Source organism: Pocillopora damicornis, chromosome 12 (assembly GCF_964200805.1).
Source record: "Pocillopora damicornis chromosome 12, jaPocDami1.2, whole genome shotgun sequence".
Taxonomy (NCBI): Eukaryota; Metazoa; Cnidaria; class Anthozoa; order Scleractinia; family Pocilloporidae; genus Pocillopora; species Pocillopora damicornis.
In genome coordinates this window covers 4693720-4707281 of record NC_142681.1, presented here as the reverse complement: position 1 = coordinate 4707281, position 13562 = coordinate 4693720, and the positions used below count along the sequence as shown (strand labels likewise).

Sequence of the window (13562 nt, the reverse complement as noted above, 5' to 3'; positions counted from 1 at the left end):
TAACCTATCGCAGATTGTGAACTTTGATGGTTTTGACTTTGACAGCTTTTGTCTTGTACAGCCAATCAGATTATTTGTGCCATTCGAACAGGGATTCTGATTGGCTTATTGTAACATGCTTTACGAGAGTACAGAGCATGCTGACGACACTGTTGTTCGCTTCAGAAATAAAGTTTGTTTTGAAAATTTTAGAGTAATTCTTGGGGAATTGAACGGATTCTTTATTATAAAACAAATAGAGAAGCCTTGACTGTGCTCTGTTCTGTTCTGTTTGAAGCGGCCAGAGCACTCAAGAAGAGGGGAAAAACACTCGACTACGTCTCGTGTTTCTCCCTACACTTCTTTCGTGCTCTGGCCGCTTCCTAATTGCTTTATAACAGAACAGAGCACAGTCAAGGCTACTCTATTTGTTAAATAAGCTTACGGGTAGAGCAGCTAAACAGAGAGACATTGTCGCTTTCACTTACCTATCGTCGTTTGAAACGTCGTGTTAAATGCATCGTCAGAGAAACGAAATAAAATGTCCGTCTTCCCGACGCCTGAGTCTCCTACAAGGATCAATTTGAAAAGGTAGTCATAACTTTTCCTCGCCATTTTAAAAAAAATTGATCTATTTTGATAACACAGTCTTTTCTCCAATGCAAATTATGTCCTATACTTTCCATACAGTCATATAATTATTTCCTATACTTTACATATAATATCCTACACACACACACAGTGTAAAACAGAACTAGATACAGCTATACAGGGCTATAAACAACTATACACAGCTAAGCAGAGCTATACACAGCTGTACAGGGCCATACAAGGCTATACACAGCTATAAAGAACTACACAGAGCAATACACAGCTATACAGGGCTATAAAGAGATGCACAAAGCCATATACAGCTATACAGGGTAATACACAGCTATACAGAACTATAAACAGCCACACAGGACCATATAAGGCTATACACAGCTATTAAGAGCTATACAGAGCTATACACGGCTATACAAAGATATACAAGGCTATGCAGGGCTCTACACAGCTATACAGAGCTATGCACAGCTATACAGAGATATGCACTGCTATACAGGGCAATACACAGCTATATAGGGCTATACACTGCTAGACAGAGCTAAACACAGCTATACAAGGCTATACACAGCTATACGGGGCTATACCCAGCTATACGCGGCTTTACAGGGCTATACATAGCTTTACAGGACTATACACAGCAATAAAAAGCTATACACAGATAACCAGAGCTATATCCACACATACAGGGCTATACATAGCTATACAGGGCCATATAAGGCTATAAACAGGTATAAAGAGCTATACACAGCCATACAGAGCTATACACGGCTATACAAAGATATACAAAGCTATACAGGGCTATAAAGTGCTATACACTGCTATACACAGCTATGAAGAGATATACACAGCTATATAGGACAATACACAGCTATAAAGGGTTATAAACAGCTAGACAGAGCTAAATACAGCTATACAGGGCTATACACAGCTATACAGGGCTATACACAGCTATACATGGCTATACACTGCTATACAGGGCTATACACAGCAATACAAAGTTGTACACAGATAAACAGAGCTATACCCACATATAAAGCGCTATACATTGTTATACAGGGCCATTTAAGGCTATAAACAGCTATACACAGCTATACAAGGCTATAAAAAGATATACACAGCTATACACGGCGATACAAGGCTATACACAGCTGTACACAGCTATAAAGAGATTTACACAGCTATACAGGGCAAGCTATACAGGGCTATACACAGCTATACAGAGCTTTACACAGCTATACAGGGTTATACACAGCTATACTTTATGATACTGGGCTCTTCACAGCTAGACACAGCTATACAGGACTATACACCGCTATACAGGGCTATACACAGCAATACAAAGCTATACACAGATAAACAGAGCCATACACACTTATACAGGGCTATACATTGTTATACAGGGTCATATAAGGCTATACCCAGCTATACACGGCTGTACAGAGCTATACACAGCTATATAGGACTATACATAGCTACACAGGGCTATACACAGCAATACAAAGTTATACACAGATAAACAGAGCTATTCCCACATATACAGGGCTATACATTGTTATACAGGGCCATATAAGGCTATACAAAACTATAAAGAGCTATACACAGCTATTGCTGTTACGATTCAATTTGCATCAGATTTATTTGTTCCTGAAAGGCGAAGAATTAGGCACATCAAAAATGAAATTAAGGGCGTGGAGTTGTCAGAGGAGTTATGCCTGTGATTACGTAATCGTACAAGCGAAATGTACTAATGAGTTGTGCACTGTTTGCCTGGAATTGCAAACGACAAATTAATAGATTGACCTCGAGAGCTAAGCCTGTTATGCCAGTTGAAATAACTAGAGAAGGTAACCTTTGAAGCATGAAGCAACTTGAAATTTCTCATGCAGAGGACTTCATGAGCACACGGAGTAACGTAAATTTTCCGGGACTCGTAGAGCAACTTTAAACCCGGAGTATCATAGCTTTTATCATCTAAAGAGTTCTACATCTCCAAGATTTTATGGACGCCTGTACGGAAAGATGTAAAAAAAAAGGTAGATATCCTGGCTTTCCTTTGGTTCACCAGTTTAAAAACTGAAAAGTTTATAGAAGGAGAGATGAAGATGAATTCTTCGAAATTAGTCTTAACTGCTCAACACATGGATAATTTAATGAGGAACCTTTCGGGTTTTAACCTTGAAGTTGACAAGATCGCAAAAAATGGAAACTGTTTTTTCAGAGCAGTTACCTCGCGGCTCAGTAAACACTTGAGGGGATACAGGGAACATATCGAAGAGCACTGCACTTCCCTTGGATTAGTGAAGCTTTCGACACACGCAGACTTAGGGAGCTGTTTGTGAGAGAAGCCTCTGATAACATTGAAGAGTACAAAGACTGGATGACAACCGGCGTTAATGAGTTAGAGGAAGTTTACAAATTTAGCCAAGACGGATTTTTTGCAAATGAAGTTGGTGATTTATGCGCGAGAGCAACAGCTAAACTCTTGGAAATTCCAATTGTGATTACTACCACTCTCCCTTCAACCCCTATGGTGCCATTCCTACCACACGAGTTCCTTACTACCACACCCATCTACATTGCATGTGATTATTCTGGGCCCGGCTACTATGATGCTACAAAAAATACTCAATAACTGTTAAATAACCCCAGGTTAAACTAGCTATAGTGAATTCTGATAATGTTACATACCCCCTTACATATCGAAGTTTGAACTGAGAATTTTTCGAGATCCTCCCGATGTCTTGGCACCTTTATTGGGTTGAAGTCTTGTACTAGTACTAAGTTGTTAATGCTTACGTAAATTGAGCCGGAAATCATTTAATGGAGAAAACGATGTCTTCTTCATTTGTGCTAAAACAAATTCTGTAAATCGAGGCTATTTCAGATATAATTAATAACTATTTATCGAAGTGGAGGTGGCTAGAAGTGGATATTTAACGAGCCGCGAAGCGGCTTGGTAAATATCCACTACTAGCCACGACACTGAGGCGAATAGTTTTTTTTAGTACACACTAAAACAGTGTGTACTAACAACGCTATCCACTGCTTTAGTATATACTAATGACTTTTAACTTGTCGAAACCTTGTCGAAAACCATTGTATTAATTCTTGACATGGTTTTATCGTTTCAGAAGTTTCAAGTGATAATGACTGTGACGAACAAGCGAAGGAAACAAGATGCACTTGCGGTAAAAACAAGAAAAATAAGTCTTCAGATATTTCCTGTGTTTCTGGTAAATGCCCGTGCCACAAAATGAACCACTCTTGTACCCGCTCGCGTAGATGTTACAATTGCAAAATACATGCAATTCCAATGAAGTTGTGATAATAAAAAAGAGTCTGAAGAGAGGCTGTAGGTGCGGAGACGGAAAAAAAAGCAAAGGGGCTAGAGAACAAATGCAAGTCACAAGTCGTGTCAAGACGGTCTCCGCAAGTATAAGTGTTCGTGTGTAGCGGGTGGCATAGGATGCACCGAAGCCTGCAGATGCTTTAATTGCGGAAACTTCTTCAAGCTCGAGCTGACCCGGGAAAAACCCCTAAAACGAAAGAAGCGAAATAGGGCGACCGTCTCTCCATGGAAAAAGGGGTGAAAGATCATAATAGGTTAAAATACAGGGGTGGATTATGGAACCTGGAGAAACATTGAAACGCTTTGTTTGATGGTTTGCCGGGATGTGTTGCTAAGTCAGGGACTTTCCATAAATTAAAAAAGATTGCATGATTTGTCTCCTGCTGTTATGGACATGTCTTAAAACATAGCTGCGAAGTCTACAGCACAGATCGCGGTTAAAATAGCGCACCTAAGAAGCATTGATTCGTAAAATACACATAAAATAAGACTACTCTATCCTGTTCAATGAAATTTTTGAAGGTTTCACTTCCGTTACCTTTTAAATCCGCTCTTTATGCTAAAAGAATGTTTTCAAAAAGTTACCCTTGTCAGATCTCATGTCTAATCAGACTCTAATGGATGAAAAACACGAGAAAAGATGACCAGTGATTCCTGATTTCTAATCCACACTATTAATCCACAGAGAAATTACTAAGAAAATACAGCTTTGTGTCAAAATTGAGTGATTACATAGATTTTGTAGGACTATTTTTGTTCTTTTGAATCCTGCTATTATAACAAAAGGTTCACGCTGCGCATTTCATGTTTATGTTGGAAAAGGTATAACTAGTCGTATGCGAACTCGTTCATGTTGGATTGCTTCAGAATAAGTACATTTTGTTGCCTGTTTAATTGACCACAGCAGTTTTCTGAATTACTCGTATTTCAACGATAGTTCTGCATTCCCTCATTGACGGCATTCCCTTTTTTACTTGTTGTAAAAGAGTGTTATCAAAGAAATAAACACGTGAAAAAGACAATTTGTGCGTAAAAAAAAAGATAGAATGATTCGAAAGAACAGGTTACCTGTTACAGGTAGACCTAAGAAGAGTGTCTGCATTTGCTTCAATTGCTGCCATTTGAATTAACAACTAAGTAGTGGATAACATTTTTCGTTTAGCTCTGCAGGTTTTCTACGATCGCTTGAGCACTTAAGTGATATTTACGGCCTATTCCGGATTAAAAATTCAATAAATTTTATGAAAATCCATTTTACGGCATTTTTATACCTATTAGATGACAAACTGATCCCTGAGTAAGGTTTAACAATATAATTTTTGAAAGTAACGCCATTTCAACTCAACACTCGCGGAAATTAAGGTGTTAGCCTATTTAGTTTATTTTTACTCTAGAAGACACAATTGCGGACGCCCCTAATTTCGTTTTTGATGTGCCTAATCCTTCACCTTTCAAGAACAAATAAATCTGATGCAAATTGAATCGTTACAGCAATATTGAAAACGATTTCGATCACGAGCGTTCAATAGAATAGCAACGGGAAGTCAATATTTCTTTCAACCATTTTTGCACAACTCTGTATGGGTGTGTATAGCTGTTTAGAGCCCTATATAACCGTGTATAGCTGTGTATATCTTTGTATAGCCGTGTCTAGCTCTTTATAGCTGTGTATAGCCTAATATGGCCCTGTATAGCTGTGTATGGCCGTGTATAGCTCTGTATAGCTGTGTACAGCCTTATATGGCAAAGGCTAGTTTCCTGAATAGCGTATGGTAATCGAGCCAAAGAACCAATCAAGGACCATAAATGCTTCAGTAACTGATTTCCCCTCTTTATCAGTTTCCTGCCTTTCTGATAGATCTCCTCCTCTCTTCTAATCGAAACCTCCAAAGTGATTGTGTCTTTTGTTTCGGCTTGGTAGACCAAAATTGATGTAATATTTGAGACGCTGAAATTGTTTCCGTTTTAAATATGGTAGGTTTTCGACAAAATAAATGCATGTCGTTTAAAACCCGAGCGGCAAGTCTCATGAGGGCCTGAGAACTATAACACGGAGAACGCCTGCAATCCTTTCCAACGAAGAATTTCAGTGACATATACCATATCCAAAGTGCACACTATGTCCACGTATATAACGTACCCATGGCCTTAGACCATAAAAATATAAGGCCATAGAGGTGAAAAATAGTACACCTGTGGCTATTCTTAAATTTTCCTATGTTTTGCCCCAAATCCATTATTTTTACCCTGCTCACGTCACAATATGGCTTTTCCAACAACAAAACTCATTTCAAGTTATGCATTTATAATCCAGCTTTTAATGGTACTTAAAAGAACCCTCTCACACCTTTAAAAGATGCCACCCCTTCTGCCTGGTAAGAAAAGGACTGGGACAAAAGCCAATTTATTCCAAGCACAGTACCTTGTGGATGGCAATACAAATTGATTACATTTCATGCATCTGGAGGTTTTTTCATTACAATTGAAAGTTGTTGTTTAAATTTCCCTTTCTGCAGTCTATTCTTCTACATTACCCCAAATATCCGAGTTATTCAAGAGTAACTACCATTCAGACCAAATCACTTCACTTTATAAAAAAATGTTTTACATTAATTATAATATTTATGGCTACAATCTCATTCAAATATCCTGAGAAACTAAAGTTTTGATTTTGATTTCCAAGACTTATTTTGCAACAAATGGAGAAGCACCACAAATTATGCCACTTGAATATTGACCAAATGTACCTCTTACATCCAATTCTCATTAAAAGGAATGTATGACAATCTCTAGAGAGAATTGATCTATTGGAACTTAAGGTAAGGTTACCACTGCTTTTCTTCCCACCCTAAACACACAGATTACTCAACTTCTCATAGGTAGCCCATGGATCAATCTCTTTGCCAATATCATCAAGAGGATTGCAAAACACTACATCACCAATTAAAACTTTCTGTGTGAGGAAAGTGGTAAGTCCATCCTCTCCATTAATGTCACACATGGAAACTACATACACTTCTGTTCCAGGGACTGACTGTTCCCCATAAGAATTAACTGTACATTTTAAGTGAATTGTTTAACAAAAATATAACTGCTGTTAACACTCTCTTTAACAGCAGCCAGACTTTTTCTCTTGTGTATTGTTAACATGGATGTTTTGGGAAGTTTCCTCGTTGTCTTTGGTCAATTGTTTCTTTAGAATATCTTCTGCAAGGGTGGAGAATGCCGGTTCTATGTTGACATTGGTTTTGGCACTTGTTTCCAAGAAGCGAATACCATGTTCTCTGGCAATCTATGACAAAAAAAGTGTTGTTCAGCAAGTGCTACTGTAGCAGTACATCTAATTGACATACTCTCTCCAAAAAATACCTTTGGAAAATACTATAATACTCTTGGAAAATACTTTAATACCCTGAAAAAAAGAAAAGTATGCCCCAGAAACCATATCATTTTTATTTTCACTGTTGAATCATTGTTAAAGTCAAGTTAAAGTCTTTTTTAGAAGCCCTAAATGTTCAAAGAAAATGATAGGCCATACTGTGTTATCACAAGTATGTATCTATGTTCATCAGCATGATTAAAAAAAAAATGGACACTGGTGTCCACAGTCATTTTTTTGGGGCACATTTGCAAAAAATGTTTTAGTTGTTACTAATTCTTTCCAGATTCCTTGATTACACAGAGTGTAACCTTCTAGCCTTTGTCAACACACCTTACACTTCAATGTGTAATTCCAACAAAGGAGACAAAATAAGTTTTCCTTGTTAATTAAGGCTGAGCATGCAAATACAGTAGTATTAGATTTTTACTTTCAATAGAGGCTTTCATGTAGTCTTAGAGCTTTCTTCAAAAGTTAATAAAAGAGGGTATGACAGCATTAATATGAAACAAAGACAGTAAAAGTGCACCTCATACAATGCACCAATTGTTCACTTAATTCACCTGGTCTCCACGTTCTTTGGTAACGACTCTTCTATCGTCCATATCACACTTGTTACCAAGGATCATCTTTTCAACATCTTCATTTGCATGCTGAAATTGCCAAGAAAATTTTATTTCTCATATCATTCGGTCAGAAGAAGTAATCAGTCTGAGTCTTGAACTCTAAGTCAACATGCCATGACTGTACCAAAGAAAGGCAAACATAAAGTGATGGAAAGAAGCAAGAACTTTGGCCTGTCCCAAGTGTCCCCCCTTTTTTATTGATTCATGTTTAACTTCCTTTACAGATTTTTCTGCTATTAATATTACACCTTGTCTACTAAAGTGATGCCCAAAACAGGCTTTTATCTAACAACTTTCTACTATGTTACATACAAGGGTCACAAGCTATAAGCTTGGCCGAAGTAGAAAAGAAAACTTTTCTTGTCAATATTACCTCTTCGATATTCCTCAGCCACTTGGAGATGTTATCAAAAGTTTTCTCCTGAGTGATATCATAGACCAACATAATGCCCTGCATAAAAATAAATCACCAATGAAATCACCACTCATTTAATGACTTTCTGTTCCATTGTGAAATGGAAGGGAAAATGAAAGGGAAATTCAATCAAAGTTGGCCAGTTTGCAGGACCACCCAAGGGAAATCAAAATTCAAGTTCTCCCAACAACATCAATGTATCACCAATGAAAGAAGAGATCATGAGAATATAGAAATCATCAGCCAGGGGATATCACTAAGATATCATTAAAAGGAGACTCAATTGTCTATCAGCTCTTGGAAATGAAAAGGTTGTTAATCACAGATAAATATGGACTATCAAGACCAACACCATCCTAACTATGAATAACCTCACCATTGCTCCTCTGTAATATGATGTAGTAATTGTGTGGAAACGCTCCTGGCCAGCTGTATCCCTGCAAAGTGATCAGAGAGTTCAAGGAACCATGCACTGTATTAGTAATTCTCAAACTTAACTTAACCAATTGTGCAGCCTTGTTTGGGTCACATGGATGCCCCTTGACACCCAGTAAAGAACAGATCCATACACCAATGATTAGATATTCACGTGTGTTTGGAAATCAATTTCCAAAAGAATGCAAACTCTCACACGCAGCTTGCCAATTTCAGAAAATATCAACAGTCCACTTATCTTTCTACTGAGTACTTTTAGGCTTTGAATGTTTGAGCAAAGAAACTTCCTCTTTAGAACTTTTCAGTGGTCAAAACTGGGAAGACCTTTCCATAGCTGCTTCTTCCATTTCTCAAAATTGCAAATGAGGACACTAATGCAAAGTGTGACTGCTTTTAATTAAAAAGCTGAAGTTGTCAAAAAACACAACACCTTTCATGACACTGACTAACAACTATGGACATGCAATAATGAAACAAAAGAAAACAAAAACTGACCATTTACCTGGTATTTCTGTTTTTGTGTTATTGTTAATAAATTAGGCCCTTTTGAGAAGCCATTTCAAAAACTCAAGCTTCGTGTTTCATCAGGATTTCCAAACATTTGAGATAATAAAAGCACTTGGCCTTAGGCCACATGCGTCCATCAGTTCTCTCATGTTTGTAGACCCTGATGAAACACTCACCCTCGTTTATGAAATATTATGTAACCTGTCACCTTTGTTCAAAAAATCAAGATATAGTTCTTTATCATCCATACATTTCTAGACCCACTCCATCCCACAAAAAAATTCTAGAAGCACAAAAGTTTTTTTTTCCTGTAAAAAAAAAAAACTCCTTACATTTTAAGTGGCTTTTTTAGAGGAGGGATTTTCAATTGATCACGAACTAAAAACTTCAAACCAAGAGTCCTCTATTTTGCCAAAGTCTAATATAGACAATTGTTGAGCAGTATGTAAAAGACATTTTTATAGAAATTGAAGTAAAATAGACAAAGTTAGGCTGGCTTGGAAAAAGCCTCTGAACAGCTAACATGCAAATCTAGTTTCAGCGATGGTTAAAATTCATCCCCAATCGATTACTCAACCATTAGTGTTTCATAATGGGGTAAGGAATTGTAGACACAGCTTTAAAAGTAGACTGCAAAACAAGCAAACAAACCATATCTGCAACTTGATCTTCTTTCCTTGAAGCTCAATGGTCTTTATCTTAAAATCAATACCTAAAAAAAAGTGATTTTAAATATTTACATGAGCAAAACTTAATGTTTTGGAGGAACAACTAGAAATTTGGAATTAAATAACTGGTACAGAAAAGTTTAACCAATATTGGCCATCACATAACGAGAATGAAAAATTTCAGGAATAATGCATGGTAATTTTACAGTTGTCTGTCATAACTGAGTCACTTATATACTAAAGATTGCTCTCCATTTCTTTCTTAAATGCATTTTAAAAGTCAAGTATTTCACCATCCCTTTGCATTTGTTTGGAGATTGCATAATACATTGTGGTGCATGATATTTGGTCACAGTATAGAGTTAAATAAATATAAAACTATGGAGTTGTGAGATGTGGATAGTTAAATTGTTGATCAGCAAATCAGATTAATTAATCCTTGACAAAAAGAAAAAATGACCTTGCATTAAACAGACAGCACGTTAATAAAAAACTTTTGTTTCATGCCTACTTTTTAAACATCATATTTCTGTTATCAAGTGTTATCATATCTACAGCAGAATTGTCATATTCTGCTGACTACAGATTGCTTACACTGTGCTTTTGGAGTTTAACCACTGTGGTACAATTTACTAAATCCATAAGAGCGAATCACCTGAATATAAAGTGGCCACTCACAAGAGTCCTGTAAATATTGGTTTCACTGTGTGTAGCACGTTATTTCAATTCACAAATTAATTTTTATCAAGGAGTGAAAGTTAAAAAATAAAAATAAAATTAAAAAAACCGACCAAAGGCCTCAACACTAATTATAGAATTAAAGACATATAGTATTCTTTACTAAAAGTCAAAAAGATCACAATTAAACGGACTGAAATGAAAGTTGTGTGCTAATCTAATTTCCTTGGCCGAAGATAGTAGCAGAGGTAAGTATTTTCTCTCTGGTAAAATTGACAAATCATTTTGGCAATGATTTGATAATGAAGACATTAATGGTAGATGGAAGCGTGTAACTGTACAGTGAAAGTGTAGCTTCGTTAGAGAGGACACAGGAAATCAATGCTGTGGGAATTGTTGACAAATCGAAAGTAACTACCTAAGTGCTATTATCACACTTGCAGGGGAAACTGTCTCGCAAATAAAGAAAACTGGTAAAATTACCTTTTAATCATCCAATAATGAGTGAATCGTTTTCAAGTCCTATGCAAACATGGGCATGTCTGTGCTCAAGGAATGTGGATGTGTAACAAGACTAAAATAGTTGTGACCTTTCGGACTTTAGAATGTGGCTACCAAGCGTTTTCAAACATTTCAATTGAAAATCAGCCGCGCAAATTTTTTCGTGAATTGTCATTTTCCTTTTCGTGAAAGCTTAAACGTTGCAAAATGCAAAGTAATATTGATGTGCTGTATGTCGTCCAATGAGTTCGGGATGAAATGATTCACATTTGCTCTGAGAAGCCCCTTGCCAAAGTACAGATCAAAGGCGTCGAAAGATGGAGCAGCTTTGAAGATGTAAATTTAAACTACATCAATTTGAATTTTGGCTTGAATTAAACCTTGGCACATTAAACCAAAACCTATCAATAAAATACACAAAGAAGAGGGACACAGGACGACTTAAGAGCTTTCCTCCTTGCAGTATCAGAGCGAGATCAATTAGATCACTTACATAGTTTACAAGCTTACGCGTAGTGCAGCTAAACAGGGGAACATTGTCGCTTTCACTTACCTATCGTCGAGATAAACGTCGTGTTAAATGCATCGTCAGAGAAACGAAATAAAATGCACGTCTTCCCAACGCCTGAGTCTCCTATAAGGAGCAATTTGAAAAGGTAGTCATAACTTTTCTTCGCCATTGCCTTTCCGCCTACTTCGCTGAAGATCACATGCGTACTAAGAGCAGACGGGAGAGGAAGTGGGAACAAGTCCATTGGGGACTGGGCCCTAGGCAACGCGTCAAATTCAGGAACTTAAAAGGATTACATAACACTGGACTGGACTGATCTATCAGAGGCAATTGATATGTAAATGCTAGACTGGACTTATCTCTCTCAGACAACAATAAAGGGAAGTAGTTTGCACCCTTTCACCCTTAGATCTGAAAAATTTCCTCTTTACAATCACCCATTTCTTTGGTTACTCAAATATTTAGTGTGATATCAACGCAATAGTTCTAATATGGTGACTACTTAATTTCTATAATCTACCTGTTTGATTGACAGTGTGAATGTACTAGAATTGTTAGGAAAATTTACCACACAATCAATCTTAAAGAGGTAAAGGAATACTCACCTCCACCATAAAGTTTGACTTTACTTTTTTATCTTAACATACATTAAAAGTTCTTCCCTTTTTTTCTTAGCACTTTCTGAAAGAGCATCAGGCTTCCACATTAATCACCACCTTCACAAACATATCAAACTTCCTTTTGCCTTCCACATATTTATGCTGCCCTGTACTTTACTTGGCTGGTCAGATTGTTATTACAGTTCTCAATATCATAATCCTTGATGGAAACTTAGCTATGGAGGACAGCATTTCTCAGTCTGAGCCATGTTAAGGCTGTAACAATATACATGAAATAACTACACATGTCTGATTGACTGAAAGTGAGTGCATTTTTTATGTAACAAGAGTGCAAAGTTGTAACACAGGTGCAAACTACAAAGAGTATGCACACACTCTCAAAATTCCATTTGTCTTAACTTTATGTGATGCTTTTTTCATGTAAATCATCGACAAGTAACAAAACTATTTCAAGTGCAATTTGGTGTAAATAAGCACTTCAAAAATTTTTCAAAGGCTACAAATTGCACAAGCATGTAGGGTTTGGGCAATTTTTAGTCTTTGGAAACTTGACTTGCCCTTGTTTCCACCAATTTGCACTCAAAATCATGTTATTACTTGTACAAATCTTCAAGGATTGTAGCATTCTGGTGGCAAAATGAAAAAGACTGAAGACAACAGATATGCTTCCATGTCTGTATTATTGTAGCAAATATGAAAAAAGTTTCAAGAAATTCATTACAATATGATAGATCTGAGAATTTAAAAAATATAATCTTGCAAAGTAAAATGCGCAGGATATCATCTGAACAATCAAAAGAATCCTTAACATTTTATGGAAATACTTTCCACAAAGTTCTAAATGTTTAATGGTGTTCTATCCCATGTTAAAAGAGCTTGACATCATGTCACAGAGTTGTGATAACTATTGAAAACATACAAAAATTGTGACCTTGTTGTGAGAGTATTGAAAAACACATGTTAAATAGTGTTACTTAGGGCAATAGGCCTATTTTCAGTGAACTATGTTCTAAAGACAGAGTTAACTGCACCTCGAAGGCACAGACTGCTTGACGAGTTTGGGGCATGAGTTTCTGGGTCTGAAAATAATTTTATAAGCAACTTTTTCATTTTGGCTTTTTCCTTATTGCATTTTTCTTTGACAATGTTACTGCAATTTATAGGAGTAAAAACTTGGTTTCAGTTAACAGAGCAGTTTCTGGTAGCTGTATCATGTTCTACATTCATTTGCTAAATAACAATTCTAATATGCATGTACCCTTCTCATAGTGGTTTTGGAGTGCTTCCC

General features: G+C 36.8%; 1 protein-coding gene across 1 annotated transcript; it reads right to left on the bottom strand.

Annotated features, from left to right (window-relative positions):
• Nucleotides 1-6232: 6232 nt before the first annotated feature.
• LOC113681531 (ras-related protein Rab-10) lies at nt 6233-11862 on the bottom strand. The gene is made up of 6 exons (XM_027198628.2): nt 11697-11862; nt 9948-10008; nt 8731-8791; nt 8313-8390; nt 7877-7966; nt 6233-7226 (listed from the first exon to the last, which is right to left on the bottom strand). The coding sequence occupies exons 1-6, from the start codon at nt 11821-11823 to the stop codon at nt 7044-7046; spliced, it is 600 nt and encodes a 199-aa protein (XP_027054429.2). The 5' UTR covers nt 11824-11862; the 3' UTR covers nt 6233-7043.
• Between the last annotated feature and the right edge of the window lie 1700 nt (nt 11863-13562).

Excerpts from the sequence above, each read along its gene's own strand:
- LOC113681531 (XM_027198628.2), bottom strand. The coding sequence starts at position 11,823 with ATGGCGAAGAAAAGTTATGACTACCTTTTCAAATTGCTCCTTATAGGA. Across the intron at positions 10,009-11,696 it reads GACGTTTATCTCGACGATAG|GTATTGATTTTAAGATAAAG; the intron begins GTAAGTGAAAGC and ends ACTTTTTTTTAG. Across the intron at positions 7,227-7,876 it reads CCAAAGAACGTGGAGACCAG|ATTGCCAGAGAACATGGTAT; the intron begins GTGAATTAAGTG and ends TTTTTGTCATAG.